We start from the raw sequence: 20,663 nt of genomic DNA, 5'->3' as shown, positions 1-20,663 counted from the left end.
TGGTCCAACTAAACGCAAACCGGATGGAATAGCATGCCGCTGCAAGATGCTGTGGTAGCCATGCTGGTTCAGTATGCCTTCAATCTTGAATAAATCCCCAACAGTGTCAGCAGCAAAGCACCCCCACTCCATCACACCACCTCCTCCATGCTTCACGGTGGGAACCAGGCATGTAGAGTCCATCCGTCCACCTTTTCTGCGTCGCACAAAGACACGGTGGTTGGAACCAAAGATCTCAAATTTGGACTCATCAGACCAAAGCACAGATTTCCACTGGTCTAATGTCCATTCCTTGTGTTCTTTAGCCCAAACAAGTCTCTTCTGCTTGTTGCCTGTCCTTAGCAGTGGTTTCCTAGCAGATATTCTACCATGAAGGCCTGATTCACACAATCTCCTCTTAATAGTTGTTCTAGTGATGTGTCTGCTGCTAGAACTCTGTGTGGCATTGACCTGGTCTCTAATCTGAGCTGCTGTTAACCTGCGATTTCTGAGGCTGGTGACTCGGATGACTCTTGGTCTTCCTTTCCTGGGGCGGTCCGCATGTGAGCCGGTTTCTTTGTAGCGCTTGATGGTTTTTGTGACGGCACTTGGGGACACTTTCAAAGTTTTCCCAATTTTTCGGACTGACTGACCTTCATTTCTTAAAGTAATGATGGCCACTCGTTTTTCTTTACTTAGCTGCTTTTTTCTTGCCATAATACAAATTCTAACAGTCTATGCAGTAGGACTATCAGCTGTGTATCCACCTGACTTCTGCACAACACAACTGATGGTCCCAACCCCATTTATAAGGCAAGACTGTGCAAAGCAGTAATCAAAGCAAAAGGTGGCTACTTTGAAGAACCTAGAATATGACATATTTTCAGTTGTTTCACACTTTTTTTGTTATGTATATAATTCCACATGTGTTAATTCATAGTTTTGATGCCTTCAGTGTGAATCTACAATTTTTATAGTCATGAAAATAAAGAAAACTCTTTGAATGAGAAGGTGTGTCCAAACTTTTGGTCTGTACTGTATATAATTTAATCTGTGTAATCTATTAAAAAAAAAAACAACCCTGAACAATGTACATAGTTCCCATAGATATGACAACTTCAAATAGCTTGATTTGTCCTAAAAAAACAAAACCCAAAAAGATTCAATTTACTATCATAAGACAAACGAAAGCAGGAGGTCTTCACTTTTGGGAGGCTAAAACCAGTACACTTTTTGATTATTTTTTTTTGCATGAAAGTACAATTAATCAATGGTTGAAATTGTTTCAGAAGAACTTTCTGTTGACCAACTAATTGATTAGTTGACTTCATTATTTCAGCTCTGTGTGAATGTCATTATTCTGTATATTCATTTATGTAAATGGATAAACTTTGGCCCTTCATCCTTTTCTTTCATTAATGCCATTAGAATATATTTCTCCTAACTGAGAATGTTGAAATCAAGGAACAAAGAAAGTCAAAATAAATAAAATTAAGTGAGTACAAGTCTCAGTTTATTCTTATTTAAATGTCAATGTCACTGTTATTGTTTTCCCTTTAGTTTTGTCTTGGATCAGCCTTCATTACCTTTACTTTCATTACTTGCCTTTTGTGTTGTAGTATTGCCTTCAGTAAGATGTTTAGACAGTGTACGTCACGGTACTTGTAAATGTTTTATGATCAATAAAAAAAAGCACAGCTCAGCACATTGTAAACTATACATAATAGTCATCAAAACATACTGTACTTAAAACTGTCCTTGATACAAAAGAAAAGTCCCTTAAAATAAGCTGCTCAACAAAAAATATAATACTAATACTATGATATTTATTATTATTTATTTATACCACGCAAGGAATTTGAAGTGTCACAACAGCAAAAGGAAGTACAAGAACAGATGCATAGTATAGATAAGTAACCATAAAAAACTAGAAAACTATATACATTATGTGCATCTACTGTATGCAAGATAAAGCATTCAAAATAGAAAAATAATAACTATAAAGTGTATTGAGACACAAAATATCAGAAATAATTGACTACTTTTGCACTTTATATTTTAATCTTTATAGTTTTGTGTGACCATGGATCCCATCTGCAGCGTTTCTGCTGCTCCAGCTGGTTTGACTGTCCAGGTGTGTTTCCCTGGGGCCCGTGCCGCTGTTTTGGACAATCTGAACCGCCAGCGGGAAGAGGGCAGGCTGTGTGACCTCTCCATCCAGGTGCAAGGTCAAGTGTTCAGGGCCCACCGCTGTGTGCTCGCTGCATCCTCGCCTTACTTTCATGACCAGGTAGGCCAGGGTACATCAGTGTGCAATATACTGGTTCATTCCTTTATAATAAGTATTTTTGTTTTGTGGCCACTTAAACCCACATTTCTGTCCAGATGTCCGAAACCGAGTATGTCTTTGTTCATTCTCTCAACAGGTGTTACTGAAGAATGTTACAACTGTTTCTCTACCCTCGGTTATGGACCCAGTGGCGTTTGAGAGTGTCCTGAGTTCTGCCTACACAGGCCAACTGAGCATCGTGCACGACGACATTGTTAACTACGTCACTGTGGCCAGTTTCCTCCAGATGTGGCACATCGTGGACAAATGCACTGAGATCCTGAAACGGCCCCGGCCCCCGGAAGTCACTCCTGGAGAGGCCGCTGCAGCTCACCCGGGCACTGCATCTCGCCAGCAGTCCCCAAGCAGCACAGACTGCTTATATCTGGAAAGGGAGGGAAGACGGAAAGAGAGGAAGCCCGATGCCTTGCCCCCCTTAGCTACATGGAGGCGCCCGCAACAGTTTCCTAGATGGGGGCGCCCACGGCCCTCATCAGCCCAGCACTTAGCAGACTCTCAACTGGACACTCTCCCTGGCTATGCAGAGAGTGATTACGCCAGCTGTGAGGAGGCATGGGTATCAAGCCATGCCAAAACTAGTCACTTTGCTCATGATGGACCTGGTCACAATACCCGGCACCATGGGGGGTTCCCTAGTGGTGAAGTTTTAAAGCAGAAAGTCAGGTTTCAACAGCGGGGAGCACCACCGAGCACTGATAGACTGCTTGATAAGAATAGAGAGAGCGGGGACAGTGATGAAACACGAGAGAAGAGAAAGAACGAGAAAAGAGAGATTGAGGCAGATGAGGGAGTAGGAGAAGAGGCGGTGGAGAAGAAGGAAAGCTTTGCTCAAATGGGACACTGTGGTAAGATACAAAAGCCTCATTTTACTTTAAAGACAAATAATATGTCTGTAAATTCTTATTTAGAGATACCAGACACACTAATAGCTGTATGTATAAAATTAAAATGTAAAAGTCGAATTATACTTTTTTCTTTTCAGTGATTATGGGCATAAATATAATTCTTTCCTTTACTACACAGCTGGAACAAGGGTCATTTCTTTAAACTAGGTCACTTATGTAGTAGAAATGTGCAGTTATTTTCAGTGCCTTATGGCCCGAGAAAACTTAGAAAAGGGCTGTAGATTTTCCTATTGCTATAAAGCGGAAAATCCTACAACAACCAGAATGCTTTGCGTGCGGCGCCTTCCAGACCGCTCCCAGGCCACTCCTTTTATGGGTACTTTCCACAGGGGCTTCCGCTCAAGGTGGTGTGTTTACGGGCGGCAGGTGGGGAATTCGTTTCCCAGGCTAGTGACCTTTTAGCAGAAAGAGGTTGGCATTGACCAGTATTATATCTCTTTACCGAGACTTTTGTTCATTTACAGCAAGTTTTTTTTACTCATCATGGAGTCCAGTTGTATTGTACCAGTGTGTAAAGATCACTGTAGTGAGTTACGGATCATTGCACACGTACCGAGAGCTACATGTTTTCTATCTAACCTTTTTTCTTTTTATTTAATAAAATAAGCCAAAGTTTTCAAATGTTAATTGTTGTCTTTATGAAATACAAAAAGTTTATTATAATTAGTATCAGGGCTGTCACGATATGAGATTTTCACTACACGTTTGTCATGGCCAAAAGAATTCACGATAATGTTATTATCGCGATATCTATATAAAATTTGAAAAAAGTAAGCTAGCTAAAAACTAGCTAAAAGCTAGCTAGTTACTGCATCCTCTTTCTTTTTTATGCTTTATGGCGGGTGGCAACCAGCGTTAAGATGCATTACCGCCACCTACTATGACGAAGCGAGAACGGAAAGCAACGGAAATTATTTAAGAGCGCTGGATTATTTACAAAATATTAACGTGTATTATTAACATGATATCAATATTTAATTTTAAAATATCACAAATATTGTTAATACCGGTATATCGTGACACCCCTAATTAGTTTAAGTTGGTAAAATTTAGATTTAAATTAGGAATCTGATAAAAAAAAGTAAACATGATTTTGAATCTCACCAGGCTTTCTAAGCCAGCAGTTCCCTCACAGTGACATTTAGATCAGTAACACCAAAAAAGTATTGTGATTAGATATAAATCCTTATAGTGTGGCTGTTCTTCTATGCAGGGTTCTGTATTAATTCTCCTTCTTCTGTGCATAATCTAAATTAATATACTGTAGATATATGCGTGTGATTTTGTTTTACATTTCTCCCACAGGCTTCCACCCAATTTCAAATGACAATGAAGGTGCCGGACAAGCTACGGGGAAGGCAAATGTGGAGGAGATAAAGGAAAAATTGCAGAGAAATTTGGTAGGAAGTGATCTCTCCTCAGGCCCGCCCAGTGTTCATGCTTGCCAAACAGGGGAAGGAGTTCCAGGCCCTTCCTGTCCAGCTTCTGCCCGGCCGCAGTGGCAGACAGGTCCCTGGTCTCAACAAGAGCAAAGGCTGCAGGAAGGAGAGGGTGGCAGCTACAGTAAAGACGAAGATGAAGATGAGGAGGAGGAGGAGGAGGATGTGGACTTTGAATGTTTCACAGAAGGGAACTTTAGCAGAGACACATATGATGAGATTGAAGATGGCACAGGACAGGTTTCCCAGAGGCCTTTAGTGCCTGCGTCTCCTGACTTCACCATGGCAGGCTCAGAGGTGAACTGGCCCTCCACCAGTGTGGGACAGGGTGGCTTGTTGACCCCTACCTCAAATCGCCATTTGTCTCCATCCTCTGCTACATTTCCACCACCCTCTTCACCCCCAACCCCGTCTTCGTCATCCTCAGTGTCCCTCGCTGGCGCCCCCTACACGGGCAAAGTACATTTCTGCCACTGCGGCAAAGCCTACACCCTGAAGAGTATGCGTGACCGGCACGTGAAGATGCAGCACCTCAATCTACGGCCCTTCGGCTGTCCTGTTTGCACAAAGTCCTTCAAGATGAAGCACCATCTAACCAAGCACCTTAAGACTCATGGAGGGCTGCGGCCCTACGAGTGTGGCCTGTGTGGGAAGAAAGTCATCTGGAGAGACAGCTTCCTCAGGCATCAGGCCCGATGTGAGAGACTTGCCTCCAGCTCTTCAGTTAACCGCAACAATGCAAGCACAGCAGCAGCGGATATGGACGACAGCTACAATTATGGATTTGAAGACGGGGAGGCTTTTCTCGCAACGGGAGGACAAGTGAAAGTTGAGGAGGTGGATTTTCATGGGGATATGGAAGACGGGGTGGGTGGCCTGTTGGGCAGTGTGTCTGGGATTGTGGAGGAGCTAAGAACTCAGTCACAAAATTTGGACACCGGTAGTCATGTTTTTAAAGAGGAGGCGAGCGAGAGCTTTAGCGGAAATTAAATGTTGATGTGAAACATAGGTTTACAGCACTTAAACTGTATGTACATAAATACATACAAGAAGGACAGTGAAACATGATGACTTGAAAAGTCGACGGACACAAATCATCGAAGGCTTCTTTTTTTATGTGCATTCTTTTCATGTCATGGGTATTTTGGAAAAATAGGAACAATCATATGCTTCATTCAAGTGATTCTTTTTCATTTGTGCAGTGCCATGGAGGCCCAGTTCTTGTTTAGTGATGCTGTCAACTGTATATCAGTAACAAGCCGTGTTGTGAATGTACTTCTTGAGCCCAAATTAAAGTTAATTTTGCACATAAATGATTTGCCACTGGTCTGCATTATAAAATAAATACAAGGTTATAAAAATGTTTTCTGTGCCATATTGATGTCTCTTCTACTATGTAAAGGAAATAAATCTTGCTATATATGGTAATAAAACAGTTTTGATTTTTCTGATTGATTGTGGAATGTTGGGATTTATTCTATAACACTCATTCTAGAACATTGTGGGTCATTCATTTTAGTGGACCATTCTAGAACACTGAGGCTTATTCTAGAACACAGGCTCATTTTAAAACATTGTGGGTCATTCTAGAACGCTGTGGCGCTGAGTTCCTTTGCAGCACAATGGCGGAGCACCAGAGGTCTCCCTTGCTCAACACTGCAGCATCCCTTTCCTGTGCTTAAATTGTGCAAAAGGTCTTCACTGTGTTTGAAGAAAGCATCCTCCATCAATTGTAAAAGACCCAGAGACCTTGAAAGATGCCATCTAATGAATGGGACTTTCATTTAATGTATTCAGGTGCATTCAGCGGGCAACCTATAGATATTTCCATTTCAATGGCAAACATGAGGTCGTGACAATCAAAGAGCCACTCTACAAAGAGGTGCAACAAAGAAAAAAAGGTATTGCATATGGCACTGTATGCAACCAGTCAAATTAATACAGTATAGGGAATTACACAGTTTTCAAAGTCTTATATCAGAAGTCTTTTTGAGATTTTAATACATTTGTATTGATATTTCCTCATACCAGACATCTGTATGGCCAGTGTAAAGACGAACCATAGTGAAATGCTCAGGGTATATTTAGCCCTTTATGTGGATGCTAAAATGTGTCAAGAACAGGAGAAATTACATTTCACCTCCTTTTTGTGTGAAGTGGATTTCGCCCCACTGAGCCAATTATCACAGGAACGTTGGAGGAGGAGAGATGGAGCTCTTTGCTAATTGTGGTTTAGGGGCAGTCGTCCTTGAAAAGTTCTATCTCAGCATTATTTCTAATGATGAGAAACATTGTTTTTCCCACTCCTGAGTATCGTCCTTATTAAATGTTAGGACAAAATGTACAGCTTGATGTAGTTGAGATCTTTCAGTCTGTAACGTTAGAACACTTTGTTATTGGGATTATTGTCTGAGTTACATGATTGGCCTCCAGAGGATATTTCAAGAGTGTGTGGGAGTCTGTTCACTGGTGGATAATCATACGTCATTTCTGCCCTCTTCAGTTATTCAGCTGCTCAGTAAACCTTGAAGCTGGTTGAGACATGATGTTGCAGCGTCCACTATCAACATGCCCGTCGTTTAGCTTAGCTTAGCATAAAGACTGGAAGAAGGGGGCTAGCCTGGCTGTAGTTCGGCACAAAACCTCCCTGTAAAACAACACATTTTTGGTTTAACACTTTATTTACACTAAACAAACAAGGTATACCGTATTAATTAGTGAGCTTTGGAGGTGCTGGTAAGCTAGCCAGGCTAGATGTTTCCCCGTTTCCAGTCTTTATGCTAAGCAAAGCTAACGGTCTCCTGCCTTCAACTACTTACCATACAAACGGGAGAGTGGTATTATCTCCTCAACTCTTGGCAAGAAAGTGAATAAGCATATTTCCCAAAATGTCAAACAATTTCTTTAAAGCAAATTGAAAATGAAGGTTGGTAAATGTGTATCATTCTGTTTTGGCTACAAAAATACCTAAAATGTGAAAAAATGGACGTAATAAAGACAACAGAATTGTCAGATTTTAAAACATTTATTAACAGAGAGAAGACATAACATGTTTATTTCCAATTAGGCTGAACATTAAAGACAGAGTTTTACATTAAGAGGAAACAAAACACTCAGTTTTCTAAGTATCAGTTCCTGTTACTGTAGCACCACCACGTCAGCAACCTTTACAGTGATTTTGACTATTCTGTTAAAGTGAACATACAAACAGAGCATGTACAAATGAGAGTGGCAATGTAATTTATCATGAACAAAATAAAATCATGCATCAGAACATTTGAAATCAACATACTGCCCTTCAGTACTACACCATCTCGGTGCTTCTGCCGTAAACCTTTGAACCACTTGCTATCTGACCGTCAAATAAAGCTTTTGTCTGTCATCTTCTAAATAAAACACAAATAACATTAAAACTTCAAACTCAATTTAAGATGCAAACAGATAACTCACGATAAATGAGATAGATGGAAAAGCTACTATGCTATAGCGAGCAGACCAGTTGTTTTTAGGACATTTTTTAGTTGTATTATTTAGTTGTATGTAAGAGTGCATTTGAAAAGGGCATTTTTTTGGATAGACTTGAATGATATCATACTGTACATGTTTATTAATTACACTGAAACATAATGAAATGACATTAAGACAATATTAGAGTGCACACTACTCATATACTGCAGGTTTCCCGTTGTATTTTCAAATGCATTTCTTTGCAACATACGAGCACAACAACGACAAACACTCTTCGTCTAGACTTCACATATGAAACAAAAACAATGATTTGTTTGGTGTGTGAGTTGTGTGAAAGCAGCGAGATACATAAAGCGTCACTCATGTACAAAATGCAGATGACAGGAGACAAATAGAAAAACAAACATCTGCCATGAACGAACCTCAGACAGCAGACAGCAGACACTAGCACCATGAGATCAAGATACTCGAATGGGTGATTTTTACAGTAAGATATTTTACTAAAAGCATGACCAAACCTCTTATAAACAGCTAAATAATGACTGAGACAAGATATGCTTAGAAGTAGGATTAAAAAGAAAACTGGCACAATGACCATCTACATGCCTGGAGAATGGATTTCATACTGTGTCAGTGTGGTCTCACTGTCTAACATACAGCTTGTGTTAGTGGGTTAACATTTTTTGAGGTTGTGAGTCCGCCGCTTGCAGATCTTTTCCTCCTCCTTTGTCTTGTCCCGTCGGCGTTGGATCTGTGCTTTGGTCCTCAGTGGAGAGCTTAGAAGATGGTGCTCCAGCGTTTGGGGGGGGGACGGGACTTGGTTTCTCCCTGGAGAGAAGAAGGACGATGATGATGTGGCTGAGGGCAACATTTTCTATCCCCAGAGATGACATGTAAGAGCAATCTGGGGGTGATGTAGTTTTCAGCTAAAACTGTGCTGAAAGTTCATGAAAGATTTGATTGTCAAATGCTTCACATTTGTTGGGATTCAAGGAGACCATCCACACTGAAAATAAACCCTCAGAAGAGTCGAGGTAGATGGAATATGTAGAAAAATAATCAATGAATACATGTCTGAGAAATTTAATATTTGGGTTTACATGTAGTGTCACTGTAAAAATACAAATGTTGCTCTTAAGCTCATTAGTTTATTATGATGACAGGCTGCTGTGAAAGCGTGTCGATGAAAGAAAATGAGTGAAAAGTATTCCAACTGAAATGGTGAGTAATTATACTGTATTTATTCATTACTCACTGGTCTCTGATGAGAGCATCACTGTTGCGTTTGGTCAAACACAGACAGGAAACAGTGTTCATGAAGCCCAGTTTTACAGATAAAAAGAGGAAATTTTTGAGTAAAACAAGGAGGCAAACATGCGGTAAGCTCACCAGGTTGAAGATTCTGGACAGTGTGCTTTGGTCTCTGCGTCTTCTGACTGGCGACTTTGTGCTCTCGGCACGTGGCGACGAGGCCTAGAAAAAGATGCTCTATAAGCACGGATGGAGACCTGAAACCAGGGCCTGAAACAACGTTTGCTGCTTTGTCATTGTATAACCTTTAACCAGACGTTTAATTCATTTTACATTGATGGCCTTTTTCTCTTCACGAGATGAGACACATTTTACCTCAGAGCATCAGAGATGTCCCACTACTTTAACAAAATGCCAAACAATTACCACAAAATTGCTTAAAAATGTTATAGAGAATAATTGCTGTTGTTGGACAAAAAACACATATCCACAAAAGAATACATCTTTCAAAAAAAGAAGAAAAGACAGCATACTTCCTTATTAGTGCCCAAACTTTTGCACTTTTTGGATATTTTGCAAATGTATCTCTTTGTTTACCATCCATCCTCTTTAATTGCATTGGGATCGACCTTTTTGTATTTGGATCTATGTTTTCATTGAGATTTAATGCACTTTGCTACAAGCTGAATTTCCACAATAAAGGTGGACTGATGTGAGGTTATATAAGTTTTAGAAATTATACACATATTATAAAGGTCTAAAGGTCACAAAATAGTTTCAGTATATAACCCTAATTTCACACGTAAGCTGTGGGGAAAACAACAAAACTGCAGGTATGTGGTTTCTCTGCAACAGCAGCAGTGTGATGTGGAAGAAACAGTTGTCTATGTTCTTTGATCTGTTGTTGTGAGAGAATAAGATGACATGGAGGAAAACATGAACATGTGACAGGACCAGACTCAGATACAGCAACCTTCAGGGGAAAGAAGATGGATGACAAAGACAAGGTAAGGTCCACGGTGAAGTGACTGACACTGAGGAAATGAGTGGATAATCACCATCAAATGACACACATATGGCTGTCCACAGTCGCCGGACAGATGAGAAGACGCAAAGAAGGTGGGAAGTCAAAATGGATCGGTGAGTCATCTCTGGCACAGAGGGGATGGATGTGTTACAGAGAACTAGAGGTGTGAAAGAGAAGAGGAGGAGGAGGGTGATGCAGGTCAAGAGGTCCTAAGAGAAAATGTTTACCGGTTGTGGTTCATAAATAGTCGAGCAGTTTCAAAGTCATCCAGAAGCAGCGAGTCGCTCTGGATTGAAGCAAAGAAGGGGGGGGGGGGTTGAAATGTAATAAATTTACCAATAAGCCAATACTTGTTAGTGTCAAAAATGAATAAATCAATCTTTTTGACTGATCAACCAGTGAATGAAAGTGATTTTCTGTGGCACCCAACAAGCGTGAGCTGCTGTAAGATTTGCCTTTCAGCTGTAAATGCTGGTGAATCAGCATCTCCTTTTGAATATGTCTTGATTCCACATGCTCAGGTATAAAAGATATTTTTCTTCAAGGTGCAAAGCAGTGAAAGACAAAGTGAGAAAGGGACAGAATGAGCGTGAAGGTTAGGTAACAGGTGCCGTGCAGACAAAGGACACATTGCGGAGGAGCTCTCTACAGACAGAAATGGGATCATTAAACACACACACACACACACACAGAGCGGTGCATTCAGCAGTGGGGCTTTTGTTTGATTGAAGGTAAGATTGTGTGACGTACCAAGCCCAAGACATCTCTCCACTGGACATGAAAAAAAAAAAAGACAGTGACATGATGAGATGAGAGTGTAGTGGAACACATCTGAGAATCATCCAGTGGCTTGATTAGCAGTGATGTGGTGGTAAAGTAGACTCCCAACATTTTTGGTTTGTGACCCCTTAAAATGAGTCAATAGAGTGACTTCCCCCCCTAACGCTTTCCCATTTTGGTGACCAGAAAAGATAAAACTATCCCAATTATGTTTGACAAGAGAAAAGTCAATATAAATGTATGTGGCAGAACAATGTTTTTATTTCTTTTCTTTTCCTAATAATCATCTTGTGACCCCTCAGATTTATCGTGTGACCCATCGGAGTTAATGGACCAATAATCCAATAATTACATAGTAGCTATACATAGAACAACATAAAAGTAACACTAAAATCATTACAATACAGTGATTTTTTGAAATATCCCCATCCACAACTTAAGCCACTATGTGTAGAATTTTTAGCTAGTGGTGTGAAATATCTTTTGCATGGATTGTAATGAAATTTGGTGCAGATGTTCATGGTCCCCAGAGGACGGAGCCTAGGCTACTAACTGGTGATCTCTTTGGTGACTTTTTATCTAGTGCCACTAATAGGGCGAAGAGTTCAATTATCCAGTGAAATATCACCACATCTACAAGATAGATTACCAATAAAGTTGGTACATTCATGTTCCCCACAGGATGTATCCTAATGACTCTGGTGATCCCTTGAATTTTCCTCTAGCGCCATCATCAGGTCAAAATTTCTATTTGCCCAGTACTGTGGCTTATGACGATGAAATATCTACTAAACTAATGACATTCCAATCAGTTGTGCTACTAGTGTTAAACTAGTGTTTAGTGCTAAATAACTAAACATTAGCTAAAAACCAGTGTTTACTGCTAATTAGCTAAACTAGTGTTTAGTGCTTATTAGCAAATGTTAGCATGGTAGCAAACCAAACTAAGATGGTGAACATGGATTATACCTGCTGAACACCAGCATGTTAGCATTGTGACTATGAACTTGTTAGCACGCTGTGCCTAACCACTAGTGTGGCTGTAGAATCTTAGTCTTGTTATTTGACTATAGCATATTTCAAATTGTTTCGTGGCATACATTTTTGTTTGTAAAAAATACGACAATGCCATTTTATCAGCTGCCTGAAGTGTCCCCGGGTCAGATCCACATGGGGGAGGGGGCTAGCGGCATACGTTGCTGTCTGACACAGCATCTTATGTGATGCTACCACTGGATGGTTATAAAATCCCACACATAATGGCTTAAAGGTATCCAATGTATCCTACCCCAAGGTATCCAATGAAACCCCAAGTGGATATCCAATAAAAAGCTTAAAACAAAACACCATTTTTAAAAAATGCAGATATTATATATATATTTGACATTGAGAAATATGATGGAGTACATTAGAATAGACTCAGAGAGTCATAGAGTCATAGCTAAAAAGTGATGAGAAGTCATCTCTGCTTCTTCACCCTGCGGCTACACCTCTGGAATGATCAATAAAACAGATATTGTGAAAAAATGAGACTCACCCTGGATTTAGGACGAGGAGAGGACCCCTGAGAAAAACCAAGCAAGAACAACAACGGAATGACTGATTGCACAGGGCAGGAAAACAGAACAACAAGCTGTTTTTAAATGAACAAATGATTGAGCTGCTGATAGAAACTTTCCTTTTTTTATCAGTATGTAAATGTCACGCAGCTTTGTGATCAGCGTGCTGTTTTTGAAACGCTGGAGTACTATTGATGCCAAAAGTTTGATCCAAAGTAACTCAAAAGAAAACACTGACAGTTCAACACTCATACAGTATAAACTGGAGGAAATTGGTTTGTTCTGTGTTCTGACTTATGCAACTCATGGCGGTCTTGTAGTGTAATACATCAAACTCAAAATCAAACAAAAAATGACTTTATGCACATGGTTAAAGGTATGTAAAACATGCGTATGATCTATGATATGATGTGTACAATATGACACCATTTAATCCAAGAAACTTACGATGCTCCTGAAGAAATGCACCACAGCGTTTTCATTGGTCCGGCGGCGAGCGGAGGATTGCTGGGGTGAGGTGGCCAGGTGACCCCGGAACGACCCCTGTGAGGATCAACAGAGGTCAAGTAACTGTATGTGTTTACATATACCACAAGAGCGAGTCATGCTACTGTGAAATCAAATTAATCAAATCAAATGTCATCAGTGTTTTTAGCCCCTTAAGCACCATGTAACTCAACAGCATTGAAAAATATTTTTATGCAGTATATTCATGATGGATTAGCATGGCATGAGCTTGAATAGACATCAGTTCTTTCCTGAAAGTTGGTCCCAGCTGCACCATACCTCCTAATATAATAATTACAGTAATTATAATCATTTCAAGGCCCTACTGGGTGTTAAGTCTCACATTGTGAGAGAGGAACAAAATTAAGTAGACAAGAAGTACAAGAAAGGACTCGAACCATGTTCTATGATGAGAAATCTGCTAATTGAATCAATTAAAGTTCATTAAAATACAAAACGGAAACAGCATGAAAGATTTACAGTAAGAGAGTGAAGGGTGATGTAGTCGAATACACTATGATACCACATTCAAGAGCTGTATCAGGTGTTGAGAGAGAACAACCTCACACATCTGACCTTCTCTGCCTGCACTGCTGACAGCTGATTCATCCTGTCAAATAAATACACTGATGTCTGTTTATCCTAATTAATGTGTATTTTCTGTCACTTGTCTTTATGTTTCATCAATGTAAATCAATAAACCTAAAAAGATACCTATATAAATTCCTTTCTTTGTGGTTTTGTTTTGGCACTTTATATTATATTAAAAGTGCAGGACAGAAAGCCTGTAACATATGAGGGAACAGATCTAAGTGAATACACACAATTTGAGATCTGACATGCTTGTGCTGCACCTACTCAGAAAAACTTGGATGTCAGATGAAAGGGGTCTGTACGAGAGCAGCTCTGACTCCCGAGGGCCCCTCCCATCACAGAGTGTTGACTCTTGAACTTGAAAGAGGTTTTGTCTGAGGTTTTCTATCTGCAGCTTAGGGCCAGGCCGACAACTAAATTTACCTGCACCGTGGTAAATTTTAGCGTAGCTTTACTTCTTCCTTCTTCTCACATCTCAGTGGGTAGACACATTATTTCTTTAACTTAATTTACTGCAAGTTAAAACTTACAATCTGAACTCAGATACAATTGTTTTTGAAAAAGATCTGAACTGAAGAATAACTACAGTTTAAAAAAATCAGGTGTTAATGCTTGAAGAAAGGTTAATAGTAATATAATAATGATATTATAGTATGTATTATAGTAATGATATTTTACAAACATGATGTGTTCAAGTATGTTAATGCAGCAACACATCTGTATCACTAAAGCGTCCCCTTAAAGTTCAGTATCTAAACAGTTACATCCACTTAAATATTTGGGTCCCAGTCAGCAGTCCAAATAATTTGATTTTCATGATTTTAAGGAACTGTTTTCAACTCAGATCAACTTTTATGAAAGATAAAGATAAAAGTAACGGAAAGACTTGGCTGGCAAAAAGAAATAAATCTATCAGAGAAAAAGAGTTCTGAGCATGAATTTTCTTTTCAATGACATTAAAATCATGTAGTATCTTGCTTCTTACAAAATAAAGTGTGGGCCAGGAGGAATTTTGCCTCAGTATTAAATGAAATGAGAGAATCGCCAATCCAAATCTCAAATAAGGAGTGTCTGGCTGCTCCCTTTAAAGGAGCGGAGAACTATTTTCTTTCTACCGATAGTTCCTACATGAAACTGCTCACAACAGATCTGTGGATTATCTTGAGTAACCGGGCCATGATTTCTGGAAAGAGACATTGCTGTTGAGTTTTTCAACGGCAATTTGAGCACCACAAGCCGAGTGCCATACAGTCCCATTATATTCAAAAAAGGCAGACATCTCTATGGCTGATATCTCCAAAACTCACAGCAAAACAATCTAGATGGATAAAAAGCACTACAGGTTAGAGGAAATATATGTATTATTTATTATGGGGTGAACTGTCCCTTTAAGCAGCTACTTTTAAAAAGCCCTTCAGCGAGGTGCAAAACCCCAAACTGAAAAATGCACTTTTCTCTCGTTAAAACTAGTATTTGCTCTTGCAGGGTGTTACTGTAACTGTTTTTAGTTCAGTTTAATTTGTCATTAAGTTGTATTTATTATTTCCTAAAAAAAGTCTTCTGAAAGCCATGGAGACAAGTTGAAGGAGATTAGAAATATGCTGTCTACCGAAAACCATCTATCTCCAAATTTGGTGATTTTGATTTATTTATTTTTTGTTCCCCAATGGGTTGAGAAAATGCTCTTACATCTTAAACTTTATTAAAACTTATAAAGCCAGTAGATAATCTTAAAAAATGCATTTTCACAAAGCTGAAAACAGAGCAGTTTTTCCTAGCTCATGAAAAGCATCACAACAATCCTTAGTAAATCAGATGATCAGGTAATTTATATGGAGGAGCTTAAATTCTTCAGTCTTGGTTTTAGCTTCACTGACTAACACTAGAATAGCTAACAAATGTTTCCAAATCCAACAAAGCACTAAAAACAAGTAGAATATAGCACAGTATTGTAGTACAATGAGGAAAAATTATCAAATTCTTTTTACGCTAAGTTAAAGTTTTATGAGGCTTCGGGAGCAGTGAAGTTTAACTGGAAAGAAACCTGAAGCATCTCTTTAAATGCATCGATGCTCACCTTGCTCCTTTTCTTTTTGTCTCCTCCAAAGAACTTGCTGATCTGATCCATGAGACCAGGGTTCTTCTTTTTCCTCCCGAGCCCAAAGGTGCTCTGCCCTGAGGTGCTTGCCGTAGCCATGCTAGCAGTTGCTGAGGTTGGGTGGGGTTGACCTCTCACTATCTATTCAGCAGTCCTCTTCCAAGCAAGTCCACAGTCCACAGTGCCAACACGAGGCTCTGCTGCTCCTTCAGGGTGGTTTGCAGCTCTTCTGACGTGCAGGGGCCGTCTTTGAAGGTGCCTTGACCCTCCTCGGTCCCAGGGCACCATGGGACATGAGGAGGGTCAGGTGGGGTGTGTGTGTGTGTGTGTGGGGGCTGCTGGTGGTGTGGTTGCAGTTGCAGTGAGGTCCATGGCTCTGGCTCGGTTCCAGGCATTCTTTGGAGCTTCAGTGGCTGTGTCAGTCACTGCCGCCCTCCGCATGGGCACGGCCATTGTTCCTCTCCCCATCTGCTTCACCCCGGCCGCAGGGACAACAAGGGTTATCTCTGAGTCTGCACTCACACCCCGATGCAAAGCAGCCTGCAGCTCTGTGAGCCCATTGTTGAATCAGCCTCATATATTTTCTTAATGGATTGTGTTTAAATTAGATGTACAGTCACCCAGATTAACACATGGAGAGGCGCAGATGAAAGGGAACGCTTGTTGTGTGAAAACCTGTGAACATGAGCCAAGTATCTGTGTCTGCACAGTGATAAAATAAACTTGTGGTGACTTTGCATGTTTGGACTTTCTCCATTTTTGTGTTTTCAAATTGAAACAAATGATATCCATACAACTCCGGCTATTACTGCAAGTTTATGACTAATGGAGCTGCAGAAGTTGTATTTTGTCCTTGAAAAATTTAAAATTGAATCAAACTTGATTTACTGTAATGTAATGGTAAAGTTGAGTTGGCCACTAAAGGCCGACATAATGTACTAATCCAACTGTCATGCTCAACATTTAAGCTAACATGGACAAAAAGTCTTAAAAGTGCTCAGAGTAATGGAAAGTTTGAACATCTACAATTCCATGACAACTGAGCAGACTTCATGTATTGATGAAGGTGATATGTGATATGGTTAAAAGTTCCACAACAAGTGAGTAAGAGGACCTTGAGTGAAGACTGTTTTGGAAACCACTGTTTCCAGGGTCAGGAATGTCAAGCTCAACATTTATTTTATAGTGACATTTGGTTAAGGTTTCTGTCAGTCTCAGATGCATAATTTCAAATATCTTTGAATGTTTGTGTAACTTTTGATTTAATTTGCCTTTGTGCCACATGACAACACTACAAGGAGTCCTAGATATGGTGTTTCACTCGTCGTGGCCACAGCAGCCAGTGAACAAAGCAGGATCTGTTGCAGGGTAAGTTGTGTTAGAAAACACCCATGCAGCATCAGAATATTAATATTTTAGAACAGATGCCTTTTGTTATATCTATTTCTTATTTCAAGCCAGAAAGTAACTTTTAGAGAGGAAAAAAACTCCTGTTAAGCTGAAGGAGTGTGGCAACAGAATAATCTGTTTTCACAGAATATATGACAAATAAAAGAAGTCTTTCAAGAACATTTCAGAGGTGGAAGCTGCAGAATTTCAGAAATACATTTTATCCTGTTATCCTGTTGCTTTTTTGATGTTGCACAAATCCAAATGAGCATAATAACAAGAGAAAATTTTAATTCTGAAAAACTGAAATAAACTGATTTGTTTTGACTCTGCATTCGAGTGGCAGCAAAACAGTCAGAGGTATGCTGGACTAAAATAATAATCAGTAAATATGCCAGTCCTCAAAATACTAAAGTGCATGAATACGTGTGGCACAATTTCTATATAAAACACTAAGAAAGCAGACAAGATGAGAGAGTAAAAGAGACACAGGAGAGATGATTCTGGCAGGATTTGATTCCTGTCTGACAGAGCCCATGTTGGGAACAGCCATATGATCTGAGACACACAATGAATAATACTTGACCTGATTTCCGTGTATGGACTCTCACAGAGGTACATTATGTGCTAAACCTGGAAACGAGATAAAAAATAGAGGAGGTTTTGCTCTGTGTGAGAGAAATATCACTTAAAGACACAAAAAGAGTAGTTTCTCCACTGCTATGCTGTAGTATCACTAAGCTTCATTGCAGGATAATGCTGGTGGGGTTTAATCATGTTTCTCTCTTCTCCAGTCCTCCTGCTGATGTCTGCACACAGTCACTGGAGCAGGATATATCTCAACAACCATTGGATGGATTGCCATGAAATTTGGATCAGACATTCATGGTCCCTAGAAGATGAATCCTACTGACTTCCCTGTATTTTCCTTTAGTGCCAGCAGCAGGGCAACACTTTAACTTATCCAGTGACTAAATGCATTGGCACAAAATTTTGTACAGACATTCATGGTTGAATGATGCTTTTGCTTTGTCATTTTTTTGGTTTTTAGTGAAATATCTCAAAAACTTGAGAGAGATTGGTATGAAATACTGTACATTAATTCATGTTCCCCTCAGGATGAACTGTATATCTTTGATGATCCCATGACTTCCAGCACCATCTAGCGCCATCATCAGGTCAAAATTTCAATTAGTCCAATACTTTGGTTTATGACCAAATACCTGCAACGCTAATATTAGTATCTAACATGCTATCAGATGGTGAACATGGTAAACATTATACCTGCTTAACATCAGCATGTTAGCATTGTTATTGTGAGCATGCTAATGTTAGCATTTAGCTCAAAGCACCACTAGTCTAGTGCCTCAAAGAGTCTACAGCCACTTCAGAGCCTTAGTCTTGTTTTGCCTGACCTGACTGTTTTCATATTTTTATTTCACATTATTTGACACCCAAAAAAGGAAATGAAAAAGTCTTGTCAACAGGAAAAATAAACAAATAACTTAATGTCATATCCACGTCTTGTTGTTTTTAACATTTTTGTCAGCCTGGAAACACAAAACAAATGTTCATTTCAAGCAAGGTTTGATAGAAAAGGATTTCTTCGCAAAGTGATTAAAACTACATTAAAGTATTCATTTGCAGAAAATCTAAGTAAATCTATAAATAGAATTATTTATGGCATGCTTTGCAGGATTGCTGAGAGAAATCCAAGTTACACATTAGCTGAATTTAATGGACTTTAATGGAAAACAGCAGTGTCCTTCTATAACATTGTTCACATTTAGCTTCCTTTTTAACATTGCTGATGTATTTTTAGGTTGGTGAATCATTTGAACCAGATCTACGAGCACCAGGTGAACCAACTGTTAGTCACTATGATACAGGCACTAATACAAAATTATTCATCCTTTGGCAACCACACATGACTAAAATACAACACATTCAGCATAAATTAGACACAATGATTCAGAGAAAATCAAAATCCTCGTAAAAGTGGAGAAACTCGAGGCCTTTATTTGAACTCATTCACTGAGGAATCCTGAATATGAAAGTGGGTGAAATGTTCATCTAATTATGAGAGCCCCATAACATTGAGGTCTATGGGGCCAACATGGCTGCCCAGTTTCCTGTATAAATAGAGTAAAATGGGAATAGACTCAGAGGAAGACATGTTTGTCCACTCTGCCTTGTACACAGTGCTCCGTCTGTTTGTCCTGCAGGTCCGAGCCGCAGCGCAGCACCCACGGGCCTGACAGAAGTAGGGTACAGGAATGCAGAGAGTGGGCTGACCACACTGCTTGTGCCCTCGTGTCCAGAAGAGTCTTGGATTTGTTCCTGCAGTTGGAAGGTCGAGGCTGAGCGCATGGGAAACAATAGCGGCCATGCAAGAGAGCTGTGGGACACAAACACGGGAGATATCCTTGAACCCCAGCAGGAATGTCGATCTAGACCAAGACTCCCACTTAGAGAGGCAGCTGAATATCTATCTGCTACTGGAGAGAGGGAAAAAGAAAGCCTTCCTCTGTTCCATCACATGTGCAGAAAATGAACATGACAGTTTGGCTTGTTTTACAGTACTTAGTTTGATGGCTTCTGCAACTTCTGTGAGTGAGAGGTTCCCAGAATTAGTTTGATTCTGTCATGTTTTCATCTACAGAGAGCGTTGAAGGTCACTTAAGTTGAAAGTAGTCACAGATGAGCCTAGATTTTGTTTCCCTTCATATAAATGGTTACTTTTTAAACAAAGACACATTTCAATATTAACAAAACGATCATCCCACCACCAAAACAAGACACAAGATTTGAACCTGCTGTTCAGTTCAAGTTTAAGTTTTAATTGTCTGGCGCCATCTTGACTCCTATATCTACGATGACTTATTAGGGCCATTGTAGGTTAAAAAAAAATACGGAGCCGGGGGAGGGGGGGAGATTAAAGTAATAAATTTATGAGAAAAAAACTTGGATGTTCTCTGAGATTAAGCCCGGCTGTATATGTACATATACAGTATGTACATATACAGCCGGGAACCAACTAGGTCCAAGGGTAAAATGTATTGTTGTGGTAGGATTATAATGAAGAAGGGGGGCCTACAATGACCCTAATACACCGTCGTATATATATCACTCTGAAATTTAATGACCAATCATTGTAATACAGAGACTCACACTAGATAACAACTAAATCCAATAATGTTTTATGATGTTTGAAAAACTCCACCACTTTGGTCCAAATTGAACTATCTCAACAACTATCGGCTGGACTGCCATGAAATTCTGCACATAGGGTTGTGAGCAGTTTCACGTAGGAACTA

At 39.8% G+C, this 20,663-nt stretch overlaps 2 protein-coding genes across 10 annotated transcripts in view; one reads left to right on the top strand and one right to left on the bottom strand.

Moving 5' to 3' along the window:
* Positions 1 to 6,124, top strand: part of zbtb22a (zinc finger and BTB domain containing 22a) — a 7,976-nt gene extending 1,852 nt beyond the window's left edge. For 2 of the 3 annotated variants that reach the window (XM_044171355.1, XM_044171353.1), the window contains exons 2-4: positions 2,051 to 2,269; positions 2,406 to 3,174; positions 4,540 to 6,124. In XM_044171355.1, coding sequence (XP_044027290.1) covers positions 2,063 to 2,269; positions 2,406 to 3,174; positions 4,540 to 5,663 — 2,100 coding nt within the window. In that variant the 5' untranslated portion in view covers positions 2,051 to 2,062 and the 3' untranslated portion in view covers positions 5,664 to 6,124. Of the gene's footprint in view, positions 1 to 1,407; positions 1,475 to 2,050; positions 2,270 to 2,405; positions 3,175 to 4,539 lie in introns of those variants that run through there. The other variant, XM_044171354.1, reaches the window with a different exon arrangement.
* Positions 6,125 to 7,682: 1,558 nt separating this feature from the next.
* mbpa (myelin basic protein a) lies at positions 7,683 to 16,257 on the bottom strand. Of its 7 annotated transcripts, XM_044172411.1 has the most exons (8): positions 15,937 to 16,256; positions 13,206 to 13,301; positions 12,737 to 12,763; positions 11,170 to 11,190; positions 10,647 to 10,705; positions 9,531 to 9,614; positions 9,397 to 9,417; positions 7,683 to 8,969 (listed from the first exon to the last, which is right to left on the bottom strand). In XM_044172411.1, the coding sequence occupies exons 1-8, from the start codon at positions 16,054 to 16,056 to the stop codon at positions 8,807 to 8,809; spliced, it is 591 nt and encodes a 196-aa protein (XP_044028346.1). In that variant the 5' UTR covers positions 16,057 to 16,256; the 3' UTR covers positions 7,683 to 8,806. The 7 variants fall into 7 exon arrangements, with proteins under 7 accessions (XP_044028346.1, XP_044028347.1, XP_044028348.1 ...); XM_044172412.1 differs by lacking the exon at positions 9,397 to 9,417 and having other exon boundaries at positions 15,937 to 16,257; XM_044172416.1 differs by lacking the exon at positions 10,647 to 10,705 and having other exon boundaries at positions 8,903 to 8,969.
* Between the last annotated feature and the right edge of the window lie 4,406 nt (positions 16,258 to 20,663).

Source organism: Siniperca chuatsi, linkage group LG17 (genome assembly GCF_020085105.1).
Source record: "Siniperca chuatsi isolate FFG_IHB_CAS linkage group LG17, ASM2008510v1, whole genome shotgun sequence".
NCBI classification, from domain to species: domain Eukaryota; kingdom Metazoa; phylum Chordata; class Actinopteri; order Centrarchiformes; family Sinipercidae; genus Siniperca; species Siniperca chuatsi.
Note: the sequence above shows the minus strand (reverse complement) of the source record. Positions and strands in the feature narration are given on the sequence as shown.